Genomic DNA, 27,757 nt, shown 5'->3' on the forward strand with positions numbered 1-27,757 from the left:
TCTTTCCGTTACGGACTCTCCATGTGCCGTGCCGGTGGACCAGTGCCACATGGGGGGGAGGGGGGGGAAGTCTAGCTGCTCACTGCAAGCTCTCTCAAGACATCGCTACGATCCAGGCAATCTCGCTGCAGAGAAACAGACAGAATGACATTAGGACGCCTGTGAGGAGATCAGCACTCATTACATTTGGGGATGAAAAAGAAGACAACAACAGACGTACATGTTTCCATTTCCTTCTCACAGATGTAGCTTATGAGATCTTCACAGAAGAAATCGTTCCACAAGCCTTCATGGATGAGTCCCGCACAGTCTTCTCCCATTTCGTGCCCGTGGCCCCAGTCGTCAGGCTGCCCGGGCTTCCACTTCCTGCAGGCAAACAACAGGGGGCGACCACACATTACATTTACAGGTTCTCCTCTAAGAGTCTGGTGGAAAAAGAATAAACTGCAGCGGGAGTTGAAGTTGAATCATCTGATTTAAATCTGTAATTTAGACCACAAGTGGAATATTTAATGATAAAGAGGCTTTCTTACCATATTGCCGTGTTCTGATTTTTATTCAATGCTGGTTTGATGGTTTTGATCCTTATTGTATGTTCACCCTTTATTTTTAATGTTGTAAGCATTAAGGTTATTGTGGTTGTATTATGTTTTTTACTTCTGTTGCAAGAGAGTGAACTGCTCTGATTGGACCACCCTAAATAAATAAAGGTTTATTAGATGTTAAAGTATATTTTTTGTTTGAATGGGCCGCAGGAATAGAGGATTGGAGCTTTGCATGATTTCAAAACAATCAGAAAATATCAGACAGTTGATAATTTGTCAAGACTGCGTGTGTTTTTTTTGGTGTTTCATGTAAGTGAAAACCTGCTGCTTGTTATTATTACTGGAAAGCAGTATTTTGAACATTATCCAGCAGGAACAGCACCTACTTTCATTCACGGTAAGGCGTTCCCTATGAACAATTAATACTGACGTGAAAGCAGGTTCGGTGCCGTCCAGCCAACGCCAGACGTTCTCCTCCTCCCTGTCGGTCAGACCCATCCAGAAGTAGCCCTTTCCAAAGGTCTGCTTCTTCAGCCATTTCTGAGATCACATGAGGACGAGAAAAAGTCACAACTGAGAAGTTACCTCACACGTGACCGAGCAAAAGACGACCGTCCCTTCCAGTACACAATGATTTTAGTGCTAAAGATAACACTCATAATTAGTCACCAGTTCTTCCATATCGTTGATGATCAACAGCGAGGCAGACGTTGAGTCACAGGTTGCCTTTGCGTCGTCAAAACTGTGCAGGTCTTTGGAGAAAAAGTAGCACTTGTCTCTGTAGTTGACCCACTCCACAGGGCATCCTGTAAAAGAATCAAATCTACCATATTATTATCAATGGTGCTAGATTATACAATTGGTATACTGCAACAGAAACGTTAAAACTAGTGATAAGACTTAAAGTCGTACCTGGGGCCCAAAGAGTCGGAGGTGCTGCCTCATCCTGCAGAGACACAGGGCCAAGAGGAAGTCCTGGAGCCTGGATCCCTGGTTGTCCCGGTGATCCTGCTGGCCCCGGGGGCCCCACTGGTCCCGGCAGTCCCCTTGGCCCCTGCTCACCAGCTGGCCCCATTGCGCCTCTGATACCCGGTTGGCCCTGTGCCCCCTGAGGACCAGACTGTCCATCTCTTCCAGGCAGACCGGCAGTACCTGGCTCTCCTTTAGCCCCAGAAGGTCCGGCCCTTCCTCCTGATCCTCGGGAGCCCTTAGATCCGGGGCTGCCAGGTACGCCAGGCAGTCCTTTTATCCCTGGCAAACCTTGTGGTCCTGGGAAACCCTGCTCTCCTCTGGATCCTCGTATCCCTGGACCACCCTTTTCCCCTTTCTCTCCTTTCTGACCAGGCTGACCAGATAGTCCCTGAGGTCCTTTGTCCCCTCTTGACCCTCTTGGACCAGGGGGACCTAAAAAATAAGATTCACTGTCAGCAAGTGAAATGAACGTTTTAAGTATTTTTTTTTCTTCAAAAGAATAGTCACACATTGATGACAAAAAAAACGCTTCTTTGCTTTCTTTCTGAAAAGATTGATAGCACAGCTACAGCTAGTAGCTAACGCTAGCAGCCATACATCCCTTACCCTTTAAAATAGTGAAGTTGGTTATTAGCTGCGAGTGCTTGGTGTCCACCAGCTTCATCTCCTCCATGACAATAGAGAGGCTGGTGACCTCCTTGTCCACACGTGCTGCCAGCTCGTCCTGCTGGGACCTCAGACCTGCTGCATCTGTCCTCACGTCGGTCACGCTGCTGTTGAGGTTCACCAAGAAGTCAGAGTGGCGGCCGACGGTCTGGGAACAAGTGCGCAAGTCGTTCAGGTTGAGGTTGATGGCCCCCAGGAGTTGCGTGGTGAAGCTGATGTTGCCGGTCACCCGGTCCATGCTCTGCTCAGACTCATCCAGCCGCACCTCAAGCTCGTCAAACTTGTCAGACATGAGGTGGTCGAAGTCCCTCTGCTCGTCCAAGATCTCCCTCAGGCGCTGGTCGTGAGCATCAGTCAGGCTGCTGGTGTTCTGGAGCTGGTTGGCCACGAGAGCAAGCTGTGATCCCATCTCCTCCAGGCTGTCGTTGTTGGCTTTTGCAAGAGTTGAGGCATTACTGGCCACTACCTGCAGGTTTTCTACCTTACTACGAAGCCATTCAGTGTCGGACCGCGTCTGTCGGGCCATCTGCTCGAGGCTCTGAAAGTCATTGCGCATTTTCTGGATGGCCTGACTGGTGTCATCCACCGAGCGCTGCAGAACGGCGATGAGGCCTCTCTGCTGGGCCTGGGTGAAGTTGAGGCTACTGATGCTGAGCAGCGCCTGGTCCTGCAGTTTCACCTGCTGCTGGATTTCTTTCTGCAGCCAGGCCGTGTCCTCCTGCAGACCTCCAATCATGCCACCGTAAGACTGCAGGGTGCCATTTACAGAGTGCAAGTTGGCTGTGTTGCTTTCCAGCCGTTCCTGAACGGAGCCCTGGCTGTTCTGAATGTCTAAGCCAACGTTCTGCAGCTGAGTCAGCTTCACTTGATCGCTGTGGATGCGTTCCTCCACCGCAGACAGCTGCCTCTGGAGAGTCCAGATGTTGTTCTTGAAAGTCTCGATCTCTGTGGTGGTATTCTCCGACTTCTCGCCTGCTTGATCATCTGACGAGTGGAGATTTGTACAATAAATTACTAAAAACTTTCCGCCTCTCACTGTAGATTTTACTACAATTTAAGCCCAGACACTTGGCCACTTACCGAGCTTTTTCAAATCAGTCTCAACAGCAATTATCTTTCCTCCATAGTTTGCAATGCCTTCAGACACGCTGTCAACTCTTTGCACCACTGGAAGAAAAAGAGGACAGGTAGGACAAAGGTTAGTGTCATAGCCTCATCACAGGCTCCGTGCTTTATTAAGAGACCAGAGTTGCCTGCAACCACAGACATCATATATAAAAGGGATCAGAGAGGAAACCACTGACATGTGTCTACATGTCTTGTAGACAATAATGCTGGACTCGATTAATGTAATCTCTTGGGTTACGCCAGATTTAGAGTGTGGCAGGGAGACGTAGAGACAGAATTTTGGATTTGGAGCGCAACTCAATTTTGAGTGAGAGACAGAAAAAGGTAGGCAGTGCGAAAGAGACAGAAGGAGGCAGGAAGAAACATTGATTCAGCAGAGATGGAGTGGGTGGTCAATGATAGACACCGAAGACGGAGGTGCATGGGGAGACATTGGCGAGGGCCCTAGGGGACAGGAAGTCACCTAGGGGGGGGTTCTTCAGTAAACAGGCGGATCAAAGACAGCCCAGAGGAGACAGACGCTGTGGCAGGGAGGCTCTTCACGCCCCCACAGGCGACACCAGCGTTCATTTCCTCTGGAATGTGTCTGGGATTCCAGGGAGTCAGCCCACTTCTACCACCAGCCTCGCCAGGGGGACACATCCTCTAACTGGGAACTGCATGGACTCCTCTGCTGGGAAGCTGCATCCCAAATTTTTGCTCCCCAACAGTTAAGACAACAATTCAGTCCCAAGGCTTTCAATACCAGAGACAAGATGGGCTGGTTCAAATCCATCCATCCCTCCAAATAGGGACACAGGTAAAGCCTTTTATTCATGGCTTGATTAGCACTAATAATGCCTTTAAATATGTGACATAACAGCCACTAGTTCATATCCCATGTATATAAAACTTAAAGCAAAACTTGGACATTTATTTTCTTTCTTGCTACCATCACCTATAAAGCTCAGTCAACTTTTAGCACATTTGTTTTCTTCCAAAGTGAAAAAACGACACATTATGGTTTTACAGTGCTGATAGGCTCGCTGTTTACCTCTGTTTTCAGTATTTACACTATGCTAAGCTAACTGTTTTCTGCTTTATTTACCATAAAGATATGAGACTTATTAACATATTAATCATAAATAAATATCTGCAAGAAAGCAGATAAGCATAATTTTGAAAATAACAAAAGTTTCCTTTAGATTGAAGACTTCAAAATAAAATAATGATTTGGTCTCCAGACTGTAAGTAGAAAATATATTTTACTGTTGTGATAAAATTGACTCGTGTGTAATAGACATTGAGAATCTGCAAATAGGAAAATCAATGTTCAACCAAAATCGTCAAAGCTGTTTTATTGTTCCCTTTCTTTTCCTTCTTCGACATCCTAAAAACGCAACTTAAGTTTTCTCAAGGAACAAATAAATCAAAACAAAAATTATAAAAAATATCCTCGGATTACCAAATTATTTTTAGTTATGAGAGAAAATGGACAGGAAATGTTCCACACATCAAACTACATGGGACACATTTCCAGACACAGAACGTATACAGTTCAGCATCGCAGACCACAAAAGACACTTTGACTTCACGTCCACAGACTGAAGCATAAGCTACACTGGCACATTGCTTCTTTCACAACACTCACATGTGCACGAGGCTGGAAACTGAAACTAAAACAAACAGACTCCCACATACAGACATTTCTGGGCCTTTTCCACATGTTCTGTTCGTGTACTGGCCCCCAGGGAGCCCCATTGCATCACACTGTGGCAAATCTAACCATAAAACGGGTCTACAGAGGAAAGCCTTATTTCTTTAGGTTGTTAAAAACAGCTTTTTGTATCCAGTTTGAACTCTTTCCAGCTCTTGTGTGTGTGGTTCCTAAAACCTTACTTTGCTCCCTTATGTATATAAAGTCAGAAATAGTAAAAATAGGTATGAAGCGACTGAATTGTAAACTCCATACTTTTGACACATAAACCTACGGCTTTCATCTTATGGTTTTTCAAGAAAATATCAGTGATGTGCTAAAAGATAAATAAATAACTTTGTTCATCTAGGTAGCTGTCAATGATTAACTGTGTTCAAAGCAGATCTTACTATACGTGTATCTTAGAGTCTGGATAGTAAACACTAGGGACTCATTTCATTTGTTGAGAAGGAAATTTTCAGTGGGAGAATGCCCTGAATCACAGATGCTAGCAGAGCAGCAGCTAGCCTGGAGGTGATGTGAGGACTCCACTAGGCGACCTGACAGACCGTCAGTGTAATGGCACCACAAGCAGGAAACAACAAATATGTCTCCCAGTGAGGTGCGGTGTGTTTACATCTGGTTTTACTTTTGTGATAAAACCATTCAAGTGTTTAACTGTGACGTGCTAAAGCATAGCGTAGCAGTAGCACAGTTAGAGTCACAAAGTAAGAAAGTGACTCTAATGTCTAGTAGTTACACGAGCGTGCTAACATTAGCCACCATAAGCTACTTGTAATACCCCACCAAGAAAGGCTGCAGCAATAAAAACTACATTTAAAACCAGTTGGTGTTTGAGAATAAAAAGAACTTTACGCAGGAAGTTAGGTAAAATGCGCAGGGGATGTCCTCCTCCAGCGTCTGTTCTTACTGCCTCTGAAGAAAATGAATGGGACTCAAATCCTCCAGAGTCCAGAGAATGACCTCATATTGCTTTTGGTCTTGTCAATCAACACAGCTGGCTGTGGGGAGAGAAGACAGAGGTCACCCAATCCCCGCCAAACCTCCACGGTTAAACTGCATCAAAACAAAAGGGTCACAACCAGGACGTTTTTGTGGGTCAGTGGTGGAGGACAGAGGGAAGCACACATGTTAAGTGCATAGAGCACTCTGGGTCTCACTACATAACCATCTGGAGCTGGGAGTGCGTTTAGCGTGAGCTGTGGTTCCCTTGACAGAGCGGTGCTTCGGTGCCAGTAAAAACCCAATTTCAATGGGTTCTGCTGGAGTTGCGCTCGCCGCTCATCTGGGATCAATTAGGCCCGCATGAAAAACATGCACCATGGAACAAGTAGGACCGACTGAGCTCAGAGAGCAATGCAGAGTAAGTTGTTAATGCACTTCAAGACACACAGATAACCCCTGAACATGTTCAGGGGTTATCTGTTAAACCAAAATAAGGAGGAGTCACACGCAGTCGCATATTGGAGCGTTTAGCTCAATTATATCAGGAACATTCAGAGTTCAGTTCTCGGAAAGAAATTTAGTTTCCCTCCAGACAGAGCCAGGCTAGCGGATTCCCTCTGCTTTCAGTCTTTATGCTAAGCTACGCTAACCAGCTGCTGGCTTCAGCTTCATGTTTAACACAGAGTTCATGAGAGTGGTATTGATGTTTTTCATCTGACACTTGGAAACACTGTAAGTGTATTTCACAAAATGTCAAACTATTATCTAACCTCTTTAAACTGTTATCTATTGCCTTTACATAATGACAAAGTTGGTCATGCAGAAGGCCGCTCTGGTGATGATGATGACATCTCTTTCTCTCACACACAAACAACACACTCTACTCATACCCTCATCGAACAGCAATGCTTTTATTTATTGGCAGCACAGAGAGAAACCAAATGATATGTTTGGACGTCCGCAAATCATTTTAGAAAACAAATTGCGTCGTCGAAGTGATGTTTGGAAATGTTTGTCATCCAGTAATTCTGCCCATTAGGTCGCAGTGACGTAAGAAGAGCGTAGTGTAGTAGTGTGGTGTAGTTTACCCGGCCGTCTTACCTTTGTATCCAAGCACAGCGACGGCGATGGTGAGGAGAGTACACAGCACGTAGAGCAGAGCTATGGAGGTCTTCAGCGCCCATTCATTCTTACACTTGGTGCACTGGGTGCCCTCCTGGATCCCTGTGCGAAAAAAGAAAGACCACATGATTCAAAACAATTTTTTGTTTCTGGAGCAAAAAGGTCTAAAAAGGACATGTGGGTAGAAGTTAGTGTTAGCTAGGGACTCTGCATGTCCAGGAGTCCCACATCTGGACAAACAGCCCTGGAGTCCACATTAAAGAGTCCAGCAGTTCCCTGAGGGCCCGGGTGGTGAAGGGGCAGGGGACACAAAAACAATCCCCCCCACTGATTCGTTTACACTCAGCGACATGCTTATTTTCCTGAACTCAGCCTTCACTCGGCAAACTTCTTCTTTTCCAGTCGATGTCTCTCTGGTGTGGACAAAGATTAAGACTTAGCCGAGTTTTACACAAGAAGCACGGAAAGTAAATTCTTTTGTGCGACATTAAATTCGGCCTCTCTGTGAATCCTTTTTAGTCCTCTTCTTGCAGCATCAGTTGACGTAGAAGTCAAACTAAAAAGGCCTCAGCTGGTGGGGACACTTGTGGAATAATAGGATAACTTTTCATGACAGATGAGTGGCGAGATCCACAGCGCTGACGGGAACACAGCTGCATTTCATTTTCTATTCAGGAAGTGTGTGTGTGTGTGTGTGTGTGTGTGTGTGTGTGTGTGTGTGTGTGTGTGTGTGTGGAAGGGTTCGGGGGGGATCTGGTTTTCATGCACCTGGAATGAAACTCGCTTCACATTCACAATATGAAGGAATAACTCTTATTCAACATGGCAGCATGAAAAGTGCAAATACATGACTATCGCCATCTGAAAGCCAGTCAATCACATGACCATTATTCATCAACCTGTAAAGAGCCAAGACCATTCAGCGCCAACGACTTCACCGCACATCTAGTTTAATACATGAGGCAATACTTCAATAAATTAAATTTGCAGCGCTGATTGGCTCCTTGGGGTCTCGATGGGAGTCGAGATGCCAAAGTTACAAACTTGACTCGTTCTTATGGGTGTGAAGGGATTGTTAATGATCAGCGAGAGTTAGACCTCAGTTAAACACCAAGTCCAGCTGGAAGGGAGGTCTCCTCAGCGCCCGGCCAACCTGAGAGAACATGAGATTTACGGTAAAAGGCACGTGCAAGTCCACTTAAAGGGGCTGTGAATTTAATCCGTCCATGGTTTTGATTCTTGGCCAACTCATATGACACCAACGCCAAAATACCAACCCACTCTACTTCTTCTGCCAAAAGGTGCTGCCCTGTGCTTCAAACTTTATCAAACTTTGATATTGTTTGATGCAGATACAATGTTATATACGTCAGCCGATAAGTAACAAGAAATTGCAGTGCAGAATTCAGATTATCAGATTGCATATGGACATCTGATATTTAATATTAAAGTATTGGTTATAAGCATCTTTGAACTGAGTATTTTAACAAAGGGCTTTAATGAAATGCTTCCACAGCTTTGACTCTTTGCAAAAACAGATGACACCACCGCGTCTCCAGCCAATTAACTGTCCTTCGTCAATTGTTTTGCCTGAAGCTGCACTGAAAAGTGTGTCAATAAATCTGAGAGCATGGCATCTTTACATAAACTAAATCAGCGATTCTGACTTTTGTCGACTTCTTGCCAAAATCTTCACATCTTCGAAGCAAGACTTATGTGGGAACAAAAACAGGTTTAAAAAAGATTTGGAGAGAAAAAGAGGAAATGCTAGAAGACAATATACTATAAGCTTTCTGCTTATAGTATATTGTACCACACACCTGAGAGTGACCTCATCTTTTAGAGCCCCAAAATATGGCTGATGATCTAAATCATGTAAAGGGCCTCAATAGGCTCCTTAAAATGTATTTATAAGTTTATATGCCTTTAAGACAATAGTGTTTTAAAAGCACAGCTCCAGTTGTGGGTGTGGAGCCAGTTACTAAGCACAAAGCGGCTAACACAGCTGTGTATGAGGAGTCACCAAAGTCTTCCCTCGCCACCGGTTTAACTGTAAGCAAAGAAGTGCACTCTGGGAATACGGCCACGACACAATTGCATTTCGTAATCATTCATAACTGCCGACATGTTTGGAGTGTCAGCTCATGCGTGCTTCCACAATAAAGCAAGTATATCAGTTCATCAGTTCACAATAATCAAAGCGCTGCTGCCCAAAATTAGCTGTTCCAATCCAAACAGGCTGACAGTGTTTACAAATCTGCAGCGCTGAAATGATACCAAAACACTTTGTTAGGGTATAAACTATTACACAGGCAAAAAGGCTTTTCCACTCCAGTGCACACTGGCTGATGATCTTCAGATGCTCCGCGGATAAGTGGAGAATTTAGCGTTGGCTGTCAAATATGGAGGACACCTGGCACAACACGACACACATGGCCGACAACACAACAACAAAGGAGATTTCAATTTCACAGCTCTCCTCCGTGAGCACACAGACGTCAGATGGAGCAGCTGTATTCTCTTCACCCCCCCCCCGAGTGGCGACACACCACTGGGCTGTCGAAGGCTTTATCGGGGGTTGTGACCTGCTTGCTTTTCATTTCCCAGTGGGTCACTTCCTGGATGAGGAGGACAAATAAGGAGAAGAGACGGATGCTTGGCCGGACTGCTGTGGGAAGCTTTAGGATAATATTGGTGTTCATCTGTGTTTCCTGTCTATTTTACATTGTTTTTTACATATACATGTATGTCATCAGCATAAGTGAAGATATCGGGGCTTGTTTTTGGCCTTTTAAGAAGCTGTTTGCCATTCATTTATTGTATCACTTATTGTATTGACTGGTTTGTTTTGAGTGAGTTAATATCAGTACATGACGTTTAAGACTGGGCAACAATACTAGTAACTGATACTGGATTTTTGATATTATGTTTATTAAAAACAAAAACACGTAACATAAAGAAACTATAGGTAAGGATCCCTCAGAATGATTTTACAGTTGAAAAGTCAAGTTTTCTTCTCAATTGTTACCTGTAACAATATATCTGCAATAAGCACAATGGATAAAGTTGAATTAGAAATGGCTTGATTAAGATCATTTGAATCAGAGTAGGAATCAGACCAACCATTTGATATCATCTTTTAGTAACAACACATAATTGAAATTCAAAAAGCCTTAGTTATGCTAGATGCTGCCACATATCTACAGGAAGAGAAACAAGATATTCAGGTCTACTGGGCGAAATTGGGTTGAAAAGTAACTGTTTAGGTTATTTGTTTTAACAGCATTTAAATCACTATGTTTCAATGTGAAGCAGGTCCAAATTACAAGTTGAGAGGTAATCATTGAGATTCTGTTATATGTAACTATAGACGTCTCAAATGCTCACCTTACAACCACATTTAGCTCAGTTTTAATGTTGTGTCTGCTAACCTGCAAATTATCAAAACCATGTTTACATGGGACGCGGCTCTGTAAACTATACACTGTCGGTCACATTCATGTCCTCTTACTCAGTTGTTTTTGTTAGCAGGAATTTCAACCTGGTTTTGACAGTTTGCATAAAAAAAAACTGAATCCAAGACTTGTGGTATGTTAAGTGTTAATCCTTCCTCTTTGTCTCGCTATAATTGTGAATAATTTTGTGTGTCTTACTTGTTTGTGTATCTTACAGTATGTACCTACTGTGGAAAATAATTTCCTCCTTGAGGAAAAATAACAATAATAAACAATCTATATGGCATCGCTCCACATTTACATCCACTGTACACATGACAAAAGTCCAGATGGATATGAGACCGTCAGGATCAACGTCTTTCACACATTCTCAAATATCTGTTACACTAACGGGGCCCAGATGCACACATGGATCAAATATCTTGAGGTCTGTAGCACATGAAGTTTGGCTCCATGTGGAGTCATGTGATGAAGTTAAAAAAAGAAGCGTCTAGCTTGACATACTTTATTATTAAATATTCAAAATTAGGAGGAAGAGAACTTGAAGCAGACTGTGGAAAAACAGGAGTGAACAGTGAACTCCTTGTTCACGGTTTAACATCAGGGACTCGGTTTCCTTTAGTTTGGCTGCTCGTCATTAAATCAGACTCTGATTCGTCATCTTTCCCCTTCGCCTGCGCAGTCAGACACAGTCAGATCTGACCGACCACGACCACAAGAACAACCATCGTCCAGGATGCTCAGACCACAAGCTGACAACATCAGACACAGTCAGATCTGACCGACCATGACCACAAGAACAACCATCGTCCAGGATGCTCAGACCACAAGCTGACAACACTTTTACTGCTCATAGCGAAACAATACTGATACTCCAAAGACAAAGCGCCTTTTCCAAAATAACACACAAAATAACTCAAATGTGAATGTCATTGTGTGTTTTGGCCGGATAAAGTGCCCCCATTGTCCCTGCAAAAACGTCTATGTTGAAGTAATATTTGGATTGTGTCCACCTTGATAATTGAGTGTCTCCAAGTCTGTGTCTTTCACCAGCGTAATTTCCTGAAACAAACTATTACCCAAACATCATAATTTTCATCCTTCCATTTGCCCAAGACATGCCAAAAATGATTTCCACGGCCGGTGCGTGGGCCCCGCTCATTAAAAGACAATGTTTATTTACCGTAAATATCAGAAGGGACGCTATAGTAACGGATGAGAACACAAAGCTGTGAGCTGAGGTCACCCAAACTGTGATTTGGATTTAACACACACTCAACCCCTTTCCAGGAACCAGAGAGCAGATTACTGCAAGAGGGCAATCATCGACTTATACCTGGCATCAAAGGCAACAAGAGGAGTTCAAGACAAACTGCAGCAGTGGAAGAAGTCCTCTGAGCCTTCAGTCAAAGTACATTTGAACTGACTATGTTAGACTAAATACTCTGTTACAAGTAAGAAGTCCTGTGTTTACACAGTACTATACTTACTATACTAATACTCATTGTGAAGAAGGAGAGGGGACTTTGTATCCTCAGTTTTCACTATTTCTGGGCAGTGAAGCAAGATAGAAAGAAAGATTGAAAGAAAGAAAGAAAATGAGGAACAGAAGAAAAGTTAGGACACAAGTAAAGAAAAAAAAGAAAGGCAGAAAGGAAGGACAGAGTCAAGTTTGAGAGAAAAAAGAAAAAGGATAAAAGAAAGGGACAGAAAAAAACGAACTGATTGAAGAGGGTAATTCATCCAACCCCCTCGACCTGCTCCACATGTGACTTTGTTGCTCTGTAATAACTCACAGTACTTCTTTCTTTGCTCTGAGTGGTCAAGATTTATAATTACCACAATAATAACAATAATTACACTTCATTACATCTCAAAGACCGTGGATGGCTGTTGTCCATCAGATGCTCCAACAGTATCTCTGTTCAATCACTGAATGCCAAAATTGTAGTTGTTTCCAATTTTTTTGGGGGGAAATATCAGTCATCTGTCCTTCATTACTCAAACAAAAAGAAGTTTCCGTTTCACAAAATCTGTGAAACACTGTGATCTAAGCCAAGATGTTTTACAGTCAGGAGGGAGATGGTGGCTCAATGAATGAGTCATACACCGCTCAGCTTTCTCAATGGCATGATGAGGTGACCTGCACTGAATCATGTGTGTGTGTGTGTGTGTGTGTGAACGGCTGTACTGCTGCATGACTTTCACTGTTAGCGGACATAAATCAGTGACTTCGAAAAACGACTTTACATTTCTCTTACTGAAAAATGTAGAAAGCATTAGAAGTACACTTGTTGTGTTCATTTGTAGCCAAAAAGAAGGAGATCGAGGTGATTTCCCGGCAAAGACACATAGACCTAGAAATGAAAATGACATCACAAACAGCTCTTTTTTCCTCTAAAGGAACATGTAGAGAGAGGACACGCTGAACACGACCCACAGCCAATGCACAAAGGTCTCTCGCAGCGGAGGTCCTGGCCTAATAACTGACTGTTTAACATCTTGGAGAACACACTCCGTCCTGCAGGATGCCCACTGAGCTCACTTCGAGGCCGTACCTGCCAATGACGCCATCAAGAGGAAGTGCAGAATTGGGGCCAAAGGGTTCTGAGTTCATGGGATGGCTTTGGGGACCCGCAAGGAAACCGACACCATCCCGGCTCCATGTGTGGCCTGATTCAGGCTCCATCTCTTTTATTACATGTGATGGATACCATACGCCTCCATCACGTGAGACAAGCGGGTGTGAGGCTCACGACTGCGAGTGTGGGGAGGGGAGTGAAGACAGGCAGGACAAGGCCAACACCGGATGACTTGAGAGAAAAAAACAACTAAATGTGAGAAAGTATAACGGGAGAGTGGGAGCGCAAAAATGATTTTAAAGATCTGAGAGGTGGAGAAAAAGCATTGACGGATTAATTGTAGAAGATAGTAACCTCTGTCACATCGTCCGCAGTGAGCGAAGAACCTCTCAGGGACTGTGAGATGGGCCAGATCATCCGCGAGAAAATGAAAAGGAGAGGAGGAAAAAAAGAATATCTCCGACTGAGCTTCACGTCCAACAAAAGGCATTGTCAAATTATGAGGCAACCAATATTGCAGCATCCAGCAGCTCTCCTGGCTCCGACTGTCTGCCGCCTCGCTGTGGGGAGCGGGGCAGAATCATTTATTTTCTTTTATCCAGTGACAGGTTTATGAGGTTCCATTGGACGCGTATTAAAAAAAGGAACGAGGCAAGAAATAGAAAACACTGGTTTGTTTTAATACAGAGTTGCATTTCGGCTTCCTGAGTACATAAACACCTACATGAGCCAGCCTCCACTTAAGGTTCAAGTTTGACTGATGCAGGAAATGTCACCTTTTGTAGTGTAAATAAAGTTGCTGACCAAACAAGATGTCTGCACTGATGTTGCAGAAAGAGACAAGCTTGTAAAGAGCAGTGCAACACTTATTTCATGCCCCTGGTAAATAGACATAGGATATGTTTAAAGCTGTATCAGTTGATTGTTTTAGCCACTTGGGAGCAGCTGAAAAAACCCGACAGTACCGCCTTAAAAAGTTGTTATGGTGAATGTGTTACAGTTGCTTATTTACACAACCAATAGACATTCAAATATATTTGGAGTCACGTCCAAAATGTACCTTTGACTATTAGCTTTGTTTTGGTCTCCACCCACTCCTGACAGAAATATTTTGCTCTTTGGCTGCTAAGCGCTCCAGTATGTTCACCAGCTAGTTGCTCACTTTGTCTCTCTGCCGTTCGGTGATGGACTTAGTGTTCAGTGATTTATCAAAGCTGGAAACGAGGTTGAGCTAAAAGACACTAAATCTCCCTGTAGAGCTGATGGGAATCAGGTGATTCTGTAACTACTGGTCATTTCCTAGAGGGTCATTTGTCATTATAAAATGTCCTTCCTAGTTTTAATTGGCAAATGTAGAAGACCACGGGTGTTTCTTTCTTGCCAGAGAGCCAAATCCTGAGAGAAAAAAGAAATACAAAAAGTTTGCTTGGTTTAGATTCTTCCTTTTGTTCGCTTTCTTGAACAGAAAGAATCTCCAGTGGTCTTTCAGCTTTTGCAAATATAACTCAAAAGACACAGAGAGCCGACCAAACCTCCCACTCCTCATCCTCCCATAATGACGTCTCACCAACTGATAGTAAAGGTAGAGAAATGATTTTCAGATGAGCACGCAGCATCCTTCAGCCCTGCAGCCCTGCCTCCCCTCCCACGAGCCCCGGAGGCCCCGCTCGGCTCTGCACAGACTCAGCGATCGCTGCAGTTACACAAACAGGTCCGTCTTTCCAGAAAACTACATCAACAATGGAGTGGGGAAAGGGAATGGACTTACTCAGCTCAGGGATTTGGGGCCCAACGGAGAGACTTAGGTATTAGTTACAGAGAAAAACATCAGAGCTTAAGCACCTCAAATCGTTGCAGCTCTCTATGAAGTGTGTGTGTGTTTCTTTTTTTATCTCCGTGTGTGTGGCCCACTGGTTAACGATCATCACATTAGCATCCAGAATTTGATAGCCTGCCTACGCTGAACTTTGAAGGAAACACAACACCATCAGCAAAAAGAAGAAGTGAGGTTCAAAGTGAGAATGCAGGAGAGCAGGACAAGAAAAACAAAAGAAACATTTTATCCGATGAAAAACAGGATTCAAAGGCTGTTTGTCTTCAGTCAGCTGCCATTCTGCTGGAAGAACTGAGCACAAAGTGCAGCACTGAATTTGGATCTTATTCCCTTTCAAACAACATTGCAGCACAAGCAAATCTGAGAATGTGTAAATCTCTTTCAGTAGGAATTTTCAACATCAAAAGTCGAGTCTCAGCTGCAGGGATAGGGATCTGAGTTTGTGTGCGAAACCTCATCTGAACGACGTCTAGATCTCCCGCCGGTTGCTTCAGGTGCCACTCAAAATGTGAAAAACCACCACAAAGGCCGCCAGTGCCGACAGAGCACTTGCGAGAACTTCAAAGAAAAACAAACAGCTAAATATCACTAGTTGGAGAAAACCAGAAATAACGTGACATTTTCCCTCCGATGAGCAGCTGTAACAATAAACCCCCCCAAAAGGTATTTGAGACATTAAAATAGACCCTTTTCTGTCTAGTTTGCAAGCTGTTTTCAAAATGTTTTATCTGCCTGTTGGTGCACGGGAAACAGCATCCTAGTTGTGTTAAAGAAGGTGGTGTTTACTGTATACTCCTGCATGCAAAATGACGCCGACATATGAAGTTTGAGGTCATTCCCCTTAAAGAGGAGATACATGCAGTACCGTAAATTGCCACTAGAAGCATGTTCCAAGACGACTCTGATTGCAGTAAAAATGGATTTTTTTTTTTAACAAGAAGTTGGAATTTAGTCTAATGTGTTTTCGTTTTAAGATTTTAAAAAATCTTCAAGATAAGTGTGTTTCACAGGTGTCTCAACAAAGACAGCAGCAGACGGATCCTGATGTTTTGTCTCCACTTCACAATGTTCTTTAAACATCTAAAACTAAAAAATATCCAGCAGAGGAAAAGCCAACTCTAGTTAATTTCAACAGTCTAACGTCAGACTCCATGTCCTACTTAAACAGAATTTGAACAGTTCCTGGTCTGCTGAGCTGCTGCCTGATAAAACCAGGAAGGCTTTAAAGAGCTCTGCAGATTTTTGGGATACTTGACAGAAAGCCGGTTGGGGAAAATCTCAATGGAACAGTTCTTTTACAGGCCATGCCCACGTCAGCCAAACTCATCACCGTGTTGGCCACATCCGTCACTGACTCTGCCACATGGACAAAGGACATGGTCTACACCGAAACACCTCTTGTGTTCTTTGAATATGTTTCTCCTCCAACAGATCTGCCGTGGCCTGACGCCTTCCCTCCGACCCGGTGGTTTCTGCTCTGGTGTCGCTTGTGGATAATGTCAGTACATTATGGTCGTCGTAGAGGACGCCGCTCTGTGATTTTTAGGGTTGCTGGTAATAAGAAGCTCTCTGATTTAACAGTGGGAGAACACGGAGGGCTGTAAAATACGACTGTGGTGTGTGTTGTCAGGTGGTTAGCCTTAAAGAAGCTTAGAATTAATTCAGTAACAGATGAAGTGAAAATGTATGCAAAATTGGAAAATATGGTTATACAATTTTGAAGTTGAGCTTTTTTTTACTTTAATAATAACTGGTCAATAATGATAGTGTTAAAAATAATGATAAGCCTGTAGTTGTCTGTAGTTGTCTGTAGCAGACTGTAGTTGTCTGTAGAAGACTGTAGTTGTCTGTAGCAGACTGTAGTTGACCGTAACAGACTGTAGTTGTCTGTAGCAGACTGTAGTTGACCGTAACAGACTGTAGTTGTCTGTAGAAGACTGTAGTTGTCTGTAGCAGACTGTAGTTGTCTGAAGTTGTCTGTAACAGACTGTAGTTGTCTGTAGCAGACTGTAGTTGACCGTAACAGACTGTAGTTGTCTGTAGCAGACTGTAGTTGTCCGTAGCAGATTTTGGATATCTGTCAAAGACTGTGGCTTAGTTATGTTACCTAGAGAACAGCGAGCTAGAATTTTAATTGAATTACCTGTTTTGGTTTTGTTTACCTTCTGTCTGCAATAATCAAGTTGACCTGTTATGAGAAGACTGAATTAAGGCGCCAACGCTTTACTGTCTTCATTTCCTGCACCCACGCTTCCAAAGCTCCAAGAGAACAGCTCTCGACCTCTCAAGACATCACACCAAAGGTTTTTATTTTCATTTTCTGTATAGTTTAAAGTGGGAGGGGCTACTCCATGCACCATGGCGCCAATACATAATTACATTTTCTCACTGACGATGTCAAAGTTTTTTTTATCGTTCCCTGGTTGAATCATCAGTACAAAAATATACTGTGTTGGATAAAAACTACAGTGAGGAGATGTTTTAGGAAATTAGTGAGCCGTGTATTTAAAGAATGAAGGTGATTCTTAAACTGTATAACTTCATACAGTGTCTGTAAAACAGTATTTAATACAAAATGTAAGTAGAGAAGGATATTTTGCATTGCTCATGAAGTGGAAACTTTAGAATGGAAACCGCAATATTATGATCTCTTGTATGAAATGTTCAACACAACAACTGAAATTCGAGGGTGAGAGCAAACCGCACGCAGAATGTTCAATTACAAAATTATACACTTTTCCTCCAAAGTCAGCAAGACCAAATACAAAAACAGGTCTCAAAGACTGATGGGATGCTCCCTGACGTGGGTTACAATGGAAATGCCTTCTGTTATGCGGCATCATGAGTGTTGGAGTTCCTTCTGGGTGGCCTGCAACATCTGCGGCAGGCTGCGGGGGCGTGGCCTGTCAGTCTGAATGACAACAAGCCATCTTCTCCTGCCGCTGGTTCAAGAAGAAGAGGAAGTCTCTCTGCCATAATCTGTTCAGACACACACGCTCCAGACATGAGGGTGACACGCTCTTCTACCTCAGAGCAGCCTGACGATGAAGCATCAGGAGGAGCTGTCTGACATCTGGGTCGTGAATCACACCACTTACTGAAAGCACTAATCAACACCAGACAATGGCTTTGAATTACTCGACACAACTGTTTGTTTGGGGTAGAAGAAGTGCTGAGAGGGGAAACTCTTCTCTGAAGAATCTGAGCTGAAGAATCTGAGCTGCACAGGCGTCATCGGGGAGCAAAGAGATTACTTTATAACTCCAATCAACAAGATCTGACTACCAAAATGTAGTTTGTACATTAGGCCTGATGGCAAGAACTTTCCTTCAATGGCCATCTTCACTATTGTTTTGAACCTTTTCAACCAATGCCTCCTCAGATCCCTAAAACATTTTCTCCACTTGACATTTTTCTCATCAGTTATATCTGCAAACACTTACTTGCCCTTCCATACAAGATGGAAGCACTGAAGATATGGAGTCACTGAATACAGATTAATGTGAACGTGAACTTTACACAAACTCTGCATGTTCAGAGTCGCTTTAACTCAAAGTAGAGCACCCAAATTCAACGAGGAATGTGAACAACATAAATGTACCGTATCTTATCCCTTTTTAGTTTGCTAATCAAACATATGCATGCACGATAAGAAATGTCGTGCGCTCTGTAAGGTACCAGAGAATGAATTCAGTGGATTCCCTCTGTCTGCAGTCTCAAACACACATGGACAATGTGATAGTCATTATGGATCTGACAGAGTTTTGGAGCAGTTCCTCACATGTTCCTCTCCGCTTCAACTCCTTTTTGCAAACCAGGAAGCTGTAGGTTGATCTTGGCAACGTTCACGGTAATTTTTTCCCCCCTTTTCATTAACGTTTTGGACTGTGAATAACAGAGTTAGGAGGTTTTAATACTTATACTATAAGAGGAGGAATAACAATCCCCAAATTCGTTGTTAAAGTGTGCCTGTGTGTTCTGCTGCCGGAGGTGTTGGAGAACTTTCAGTGATCATGGACACATGAGACTCACAAAAGTTATCGGTTTGTATTGCAAAAGTGTGACGTGTGTTACATTAAGGCTCAACACACACACACACACCGGAGGGAATACAAATGTAACATCGAATGTGGAAGCATGATCCCTGCAGAACAAAGAACTGCAGCTCACCAAAATCGTCCTTTCATGGGAGGCGTTAAAGGAACGCAGGTGTCTTGGAGCGCCGTCTCTGCGCTCTGCCATTCTTTTATTTAATTACTAAATCAATGACTCAGACCCCCTTGTTTGAACACCCCCCTAAAGGCTCCTAAAGAGAGGCCTTACTGAACTCCAGAAACCCTCCCCTGACATCCGCATGTGGGTCACGTCAAGGACACCGGGGTTGTTATGGTGTGTGAGGGCTGATGCGGGACTTTGCTGCTTTTCCTCTAAAAGGTGAGTCACAAAAGTCACGGACACTCGGGATGATCACAGGCCACATTGAAAATAGCAGCTAAATACCAGCACATGTGTTGCCCCGGAAAAAAAAAAAACATCGTCGATCCACTCTTCATATCTAGCGCCCGGAGTCATGTTACCGCTGTTTTATTCAGCCTAATGAGGGCATAACGGAGAGGAGGGGGTGGAAAGTTTGGACAAAAGTTTACAGGAACTGAACCGTTAAAAATCCTCCATTGTGCTGTAGTCTCTCTACAGTGTTCAGTGTTGAAACATGTATTCAGATCACTTACTTAAACTGATTTTTTTACACATCAAAGTTAATGAAGCAACTATTCTAAAGTCTGAGAAAGTGACTCAAGTGACATTTGGGTATCACAGTTTAGGATTTTGAATACAAAGACATTCCAGCCTGGGGTTGTCGATTTGCATTATGGGAAGTAGGAGCTACATTAGGGACTAGAAGTCAGAATATCTCAGCCATTGATGCTCCAATTCATCATCAACGAACTATGTTTTTAACTCGTCCAGATCACAAACAGAACAGAACATACGTACACTCACAAGAAAAAACAGAAAATATACATATATGTATACATGTATATGTACTCAAAAACAAGTAGCTCAAACTTATACTTGAGGACAGCATGTGTGTCATTTTCCACCACTGCTTTTGTCATCCTAGGCTGCACCATCGTAAACTCAAAGAAAAAGGAAAAGTGTGTGTTCATAGAACTCCTCTGTGATCGGCTGCCATCTCCCCTGTTGGCTGCCGTTCTTTACGGTCAGACAGTTCTGTGGGATTCCAGGTTGAAAGGATTGAAATACAACAGAGATAAGACCGCGTCTAAACGTCTGCGAGCGTGAGTAATGACGTCTGAAAACACCGCAGTGCTAAACTAATGATTTTTTTATTGTATATGTGAGTGCACATGTTCTTGTGTCAGAAAGGTGTGTAGTTTGTGCTTCAGATAAACAGTTCCAGCTGGATCTTATACCGTTACAGCTCCCTCCTCTTTTCTTTATCTACCGCCATCACACGCACACTCGTACCCTTATCTCCTCACAAAGAGCTCCTCTCATGCGCCTCCAAACCCATCCATCCACTTCCTGCTCTTCTCTTACAACAGGCTGCGTCTCCTCCACCCTCTCTCTCCCACTTCCTTTTCACTCCCCTTCCCATCTCCTGGGATAAAATACCCTCTCGCCCAGCGGCCCCTGCCCTTTTAGCTCATTCAGCATTTCGGTCTTATCTCTCCTCCCGTCTGTCCGGTGGTGTGATATTCTCCCAAAACCAGGGACGAGGAAATCCCTCGTCCCTGGTCTGCACATCATCTTCTTTGTTTACACCCAGGGGATTCGGGTTTATCAGCCTGCTCCAAAATCTCAGGGTGAACCTTTCCTCTCCCTGCCCAGAGAAATAAGGCCTGACATGTGAAACTGAGACGTGGAGCTGGTTTCTGTAAGCCACTGGCTGAGATCTGACTTTATTTTTTTAATCATATAATGCTTCATTGTTTCTGGATGTCTGCTTGGGAAATATAATTTGACTGCCTACAATTTTCCTGTCTCTCACTCACACAAACGCCTACATTTAATTCACTTTTAGCCACCACTATAATTTCTCCATTGTCTTCTTAAGTGCTTTAACGTGTCTTAAGCTCTCCACATCTTCTATAATCTTAAAAACCTTGTGGGTGAATGTTTCTGAGACAAATCAATCAAAAAAATGTGCAGCTGACATTTTGATTCTCCAGGATCATCATCAGAGCCAAACAGAGCAACAGCACATAGTCCCGTTTATACTTAATGGGCATAATGAGTCAACAAGCAACAGGTGTGGGGCCTTAACCACAAATAATCCACCACAGGTGTTAAAGAGGCACGGTACCTTTTGATAGGAGGAAAACATGTAGAAAGAGTACATGTGCTTGAAAATGCTTAGAAATGAATTTACGGCCTTGAAATCACTTTAAATCACTCTAAAAAATAGCACTAAAAAAGCCACTCAAAGAGAAACCCTGTGTTTTACAGTTGGTGTGCCCCTTTTTTAGCAGCTGACTCCAGTAAGTGTTTTCTCACCTACGTCTACTCTCTACAACAGGTGTTTAACCCGCTGCAGGTCAAGTATACGTCTACGTCTGGAGCTCCTTTCAGCACAAAAAGCCACTACGAAGCACTCAAACTAAACGTAAACCAGCAATGACTGATTTTTCTGTTACACTTGGGGGCAGCAGAAACAAGCTGCAAACACCCTGTTGACATATTATTATTAAGTCGTTATGGAGCCGAAACTGAGCCAAGCTGACGAGAGGCACAGTAAAAAAAAACACGTAACACATGTGCTCACACACAGACATGTTTGCGAAGGCATGCTGACTTAAGGCCAAAGGAACATTTTGAAGAAGGCTTTGTACCAAAAGCCACAGCTCAATTCCGTAAAAAAGGCCAACAAACCACAGCAAAGTGCATCGAAATCCTCATCAAACATTCTGACAAACACGCTGCCAAGTATCGAATGACAGTATATGTATTGAATGTGTCAGGGTCTGACCAAAGCTGGCTAGTAGTGTTAACACAACCATGTTTGAGTCCATGTTAACCAGGATGGATGAGGTTGTAGTTGAGGTGTCATTACGGCTCCAGCTGAAGGTGGTTTGTGAAGCGATGCTCTTTGCCAGAGAAACCCGCCGGACCGAACCGAGCCCCGGCTGTGCTGACACAGCTGGTTCCAGGCACAGACACCCCAACGCCGCGCTCGGCTCCAGGAATTTTTCCGGGCCTCGCTGGAGAAACCATAACAAGTGCAGGAAATAGATTAGTGCACTCTGGGTTCCACGCCGGCCACAAACCTCCCGAGCCCGGTCTCTCCAAAACCCACATGTGTGTGGGAACAGGAGACACAGCAGCAGAGGGAGTAAGACCCCCATCCAGACATCGGTGCTGGTCCCAGGAGGACCTGCTGCATGGAGCAATCAAGCGTCCGTTATTTAATGACTGGCCCTGACTCCTACCTGCAGACCAGCATTCCTCCAGTAGAAATCAGTACAGTAATGCCATCCAGCAATGCACGACCATTTATGTAGAATATGGTGTCACTTAACTGTAAACTCACTGATTTGTGAAAAATGTATACTTTGATATTCTGACAGTTATTTATTACCGATATGTGAGGTTCAGAGCATTACATCTTTTCACAGGGACTCTTGCAATTTACTCTGTGTTCTGCTGATTTTGCCTCAATCTGTCTTGTGTGTCTGAGGTTTTTCTTCTTTTACAGAATACCCTCTGGGGGAAACTCACTTTGCCACAGTGTTCTCCATTAACATCTCCTTAGGAAACCCAATCTAATGGTTTCAAGGTGTGACAGGTGTTTGTGACTGCTACAACAAAAGTTAAGATATAACGTAGGCCTCGCTCCTCTCATGTTTGTCTTGCTTGCTAACTTGCTATCCTCGCTAAAAACAAACGGTTGGGATGAAAAGTTTGCTTTACTTTCAGAAAGAAACACAAGTGCTCTTTGTAGTTAGTGAACCAATATATTGTACATATAGGATATACATTATTTTTACCTTGAGAAACCTAATTATCCTGGTCACGAAAAACCCTACCAATCTCCCGGACATGCTACTAGCATTTTGCTAACATACACATATTATTGCTGGTCGTTATCCCTGATTTTCATAGTGCACGTGCCTGAGCTTGTTGCATTTAACATTTAAAGATATGCTCATGTAGAGATTAAACAACAAATACTGATAAGAGCAAAATAAAGCGAACACAAAATGGCTTGAGGTTGTGTTTTAATGGGGTCAACTGACTGCAAACCATGCCACATCTTTTGTGGAGCAGTTTAAAGTTCGGGTTAATAAGATTATATGACACAGCTAGTATGATAACTTTGAATGCAGCACCTATCCCACTGAGGTTTTCGTGGATGTACACAGGACTACAATTCTAATTGTATTTTTATTCTTTAAAAAACAAATAAGGGACCCAAACTTTAGAGTTCCCAGGTTTTTGTAACCGGAGGATTTCTGGTTTGACTCAGGCCAAGGGCCGACTGCTGACTGGCAATGACCAATGATTATACCAGCTCTAAGGGGGCTGTGAGGGTTCAGCCAAAGCTCAGGTACTTTTCTATTTTATTCTGAAGGCCTTCTTATGTCAACCCCCCGCTGACAAATAAATATGTTTAAAGCTCGAGCACTGTGGAAGCAATTCCGGCCTGGCTTCAACTTGGCAGGGAGAGAGATGGGATTACCAGATGAATTCACTCTGTGCATGTACTGGTGTGTGTGTGTGTGTGTGTGTGTGTGTGTGTGTGTGTGTGTGTGTGTACGTGTGTACGTGTGTGCGTGTGTGTGTGTGTGTGTGTTTCCTCATTGGGCTCTTTCTGACCTACGGAAAACTGAAAAACATCCAAAAGTACTTTTGAGGATATTTCAACATTGTCACAAAGTGTTACTCATGTGTTGATTTTACACATTGTACTTTCTGATGCAGAAAGACTGGAGGCACGCCTGCGTTTGCTGGTGTGGATGAAGAAACTGAATGAAAGCCGTGTCAAATCCTAGAATTCAAGGGACTGGAGGAGAGTTTTGTAAAGAACTTTCATCAGAGGCATTTCATTGCTCCTTTATCTTTCCTAAAGCACTTTTATAAGGAAAACTTGAAGCACACAAGCCAACAGCCCTCAATCATTCTAGCTGAAAGGACCACAGCGCTTTTGCATGTTTTAGCCAATTAACTACAATCCATGTATGTTTTACAATACTGGAGTCCATTTTCCAAATTACATCAGTTTTAAGACGAAGAGGCTTCACAATGTGGAATATGTATCCATGTTTTCAAACTGCAGGGTGATTTTCATTGCGTATCGGAATTGGTGGAAGTCAACGGCTTCCAGGAATATTTTCTGGGCGCTTTAGAAAACAGTCAGCTGTGATAGCAAAGTGTGTGAAATGTGTATCTATATGCTAAGAAAAACAGAAGCCAAATCCTGCTCTCACTTTTAACTTTATTCAAATGATGTTGTATGTTAGAGATGTCCACCTCTTAGAACCAGCTTTAGTGTTCTCAGTGGGGACTTTGTAACAGTTTTGACACATCACAACAATTCAAACACCACAACATGCAGAGAGGAAAGAACTGCTTGTGTCCCCTGTGTACTGAGATCATAGTGCTAATAGAGGAAGAATGGGGGCCTGTGATGGTCTGACTCTGCATGAATGCAACTCGATTGCACAACAAAGCCTCCAGAGTGGTGAGACCGACTCTCGGAGTCGGCCCCTCCAAACAGCTGCCGTGTCCCTCAGAGGGCCAACAGGCAGAGTTCAGCAGCTCTCTCTTCCTATGCTCCTCCGAATGTCAAGAGTTCATTTGAATAAAGTTAAAAGTGAGAGCGGGATTTGGCTCCCTGCCCCCGCAGCTCTCTAATCTGATCCATGAGCGGCACTCGCACGCGCTCACAGAGAAAGACAAACAGGATGCTTCCACTCGGGTAACTCGGATAAAAGACATCGTGTTTTAAACACAGTTTGACGTGCTCTCAGCCGGTACTGTAGTCCACCGCCTCACATCCAAGCTCGTGGACCTCGGGCCGAACTCTGTGTGAATGAGTCAAACTGCAGCAACACCCTGACTACAGAGACACAGAGGCTCCTGATCCAGAATCAATGTTAAATCAACAGAACAGTGATGGAGACCCCCGACGTCTCTGAGGAAAGTACTAATGATGTGTTTGAGTGTGTGCGTGACATAGCGTTTGCCCTTTGCTGCCAGTTTTTTTCTTCTTCAAACCGAAAGCATGAATGCATGCACTTGATGGCAAACATATGGCTCACAAAACCATAACAGCAGCGAGTGGAGGAGCAGAGAAACGGACGGACGGACCCTCTCTGCATGAAAGTAGCTGTGCTTGATAATTATTAATGCAGCATCATGTGTGACAAATTTTGCATTTATGAAATAAAATGCGAAATAACAATGCAAATTGTGTGAACGTACGAAGAAGAAAAAGGGAAGAACATAATGAACCATATCGGATGTCACAGGGGGAAAAATGAGCTAGAAATGCAAATTTCAACGAGTGTTTTTGCCAAAATTACAAAAATACATACTTTTCCACTCAGGAAGCATTAATGGGAAGTATTTGTTACAGTGAAGTGTGTGTGTGTGGATTACTCAGCGTAAAGTGGGGACTTTTTTTGGAAAGACATGTTGCTGTTTTATTGTATTGGAGGCAAAAATGTCAATGGCAGACATCCCAAAACCTGAAAAAACACTGGTTGCATGGCTTGATACCACTTGAGGTACGTGTTTGTAATTTGGGTAAACGGACCATTTAAGCTTTTCATCCTTATCATTCTGGTCTTGTCTGGTTCACTACCAGCACACAAGTCCAATGTGAAAACGTCTGAAAATGGGGCCCGACTGCATCCTTTACGCTACACACAACCCACATGGTGCACGTGAATGAGCACACTTGCACACAAACCAAACGCATGTGAACTCTGCTTGCACCACAACAGAAAGAGACATGAGTATTGTCAGATTTTTTTGAGGTACTTGCGGCATGATTGTGTGAGACAACGTGTTGAAGTGACTCAATTTAAGCAAACGAAAGGGAGAAGAGAGTTTCTGAAACGTCTTGATCTGGTGAGCTCTGTCAGCGGTCGTCGGTTCTGTGGTGAGGTGGACCTCACAGGCTGTCGGCCACATTTATGTTCAACCCAAAACCCTGCAGGACCATTAGCGACCAAGCTAAGTATCAGGACTGTTGAGGCTCTGGCAGCCTGCTGTCTGTCCTGACACGAAACATATTTTGTGTTAACTAGCAGATTCAAGGTATGTAACAGTAGGAAAGAGGAAAAAGCCCAAACACTAAAGCGGCTTTAATTCACAGTATTTTATTCTGAAAACCATAAAATGTTTTTATGATAAGAGCTCCAAGTGTGTCGGCTTTTCTCTCTTCCACCTTAAGAAAAAGGACTTTTCACTCACCGAACCTCTTGTATCCAAAAGACTGTACTTCCTCCTCGTCTGCAAAGTCGTCTGTGTGACATAATCAGAAACATGACATAAGTAGGTCATATGCACACTACTCAGAGTACACTGTGTCTAAAGCAATTGGTGGGACTCTACAATCAAAATAAAACAGAAAGAAACGCTGCAGGGCAGCGGCACAGAGCCAACAATTCAACATGTTATCCTCGAGTACAAACATCTCAGTTTGACATGTGGAGGCGGTAGACAGCGCATTAGGTCAGAGATAGAGGAGTATCATCTTTTGTCTGTCTGTGTGTGTGTGTGTGTGTGTGTGTGTGTGTGTGTCTGTGTGTGTATGTGAAGATAGGAGGTCCAGAGAACTGTAAAAGCCACAGGCTGCGGTTTCTCTGGGTTGTTGACAGTAAACTCTAATTACACTCTGCTGCACTATGAAGACTGGAGCAGTAATGGTAAACAGATGGGATCCAGAGGGGAGACAAGGGTTGAGCTGAGTGTGTGTTTGTTGGTGGGGGGGGGTCAGAGGGGGTACGAGTGGTATTTCACCTCAGTTTCTCCGGGTGAAATGAATATTGTTGTTATCGATGCCACAAATACGTTGCTGTTAAGAGGTGGAGTGACAGCATAAATACAGCAGTTAATCAAGTCTGGTCATCATCACTCAAGCGGGATATTTTCTTCAGGATAATAAAGTTTTCTTGTTTCTCAAATATTAAATATTCAACAAGTAAAAGAAAACGTGGTTTGGTCTTTTATATCTTTTAATTAAATGTGACTGTGTGGTGTAAGACGAAAAAAAACTTTCTGCACCGCAGTACCGTAATGTCATCCAGATGTGAATCACGCACCACAAAGAAATACGCACCGAAATCTGGAAAGAGTGTAATCTGTGCATTTGGAAAACGCTCACTTTTAAAATAAATATCAGCTGCATGTGAAGGACAACATACCTTTCATGGCGTTTTCTAAATCGTTGAGGGTTGTAGAAGAGATGAGGACCCCTGTCACTTTCTACGCATCTCAGCATCCAGTACAATGGTGCAAATTTGATCCACGACACGCACGAATAAAATAAATAATAAAACTATAAGTTTGTCTTCATGTCTTCAGTTTAAAATCCCATCGTCTCTGTTCACTTGCTCGCTTAGTTTCAGGGGAGTTTTAGCAGGAGTGATGTGATGTTAGCGGAGCCTGAAGGAGAAAGACTACCAGTGTAAAGTTACAGAGAAAAACTACATGCACTTCCGGTGTTGCTTTCAGAATTAAATCACATTGTTGCGTAAAACTGTGTATAAAAATGAACTTTTACTTTTACAACCTAATAATTCATATCCAATCTAACACTAAATATTTAGCTTTTATCTGGA

The 27,757-nt window shown here is 43.3% G+C and overlaps 1 protein-coding gene across 1 annotated transcript; it reads right to left on the reverse strand.

The window, feature by feature from the left end:
- Positions 1-51: 51 nt before the first annotated feature.
- Positions 52-27,603, reverse strand: LOC116385005 (collectin-12). The gene is made up of 10 exons (XM_031850155.1): positions 27,341-27,603; positions 26,388-26,438; positions 7,054-7,176; positions 3,264-3,350; positions 2,124-3,167; positions 1,458-1,949; positions 1,215-1,351; positions 976-1,085; positions 221-366; positions 52-125 (listed from the first exon to the last, which is right to left on the reverse strand). Exons 1-10 carry the CDS (start codon positions 27,345-27,347, stop codon positions 106-108), a joined length of 2,217 nt encoding a protein of 738 aa, XP_031706015.1. The 5' UTR covers positions 27,348-27,603; the 3' UTR covers positions 52-105.
- Between the last annotated feature and the right edge of the window lie 154 nt (positions 27,604-27,757).

Source organism: Anarrhichthys ocellatus, unplaced genomic scaffold (genome assembly GCF_004355925.1).
Source record: "Anarrhichthys ocellatus isolate YVR2014 unplaced genomic scaffold, GSC_Weel_1.0 scaffold10, whole genome shotgun sequence".
NCBI lineage: Eukaryota > Metazoa > Chordata > Actinopteri > Perciformes > Anarhichadidae > Anarrhichthys > Anarrhichthys ocellatus.

What these genes read in the sequence shown, in the direction of transcription:
- LOC116385005 (XM_031850155.1), bottom strand. An exon ending in TCAACGATATGGAAGAACTG is followed by an intron (nt 1,086 to 1,214) that starts GTGACTAATTAT and finishes ATGTGATCTCAG; the next exon opens with AAATGGCTGAAGAAGCAGAC. An exon ending in TGAGAAGGAAATGGAAACAT is followed by an intron (nt 126 to 220) that starts GTACGTCTGTTG and finishes GTTTCTCTGCAG; the next exon opens with CGAGATTGCCTGGATCGTAG.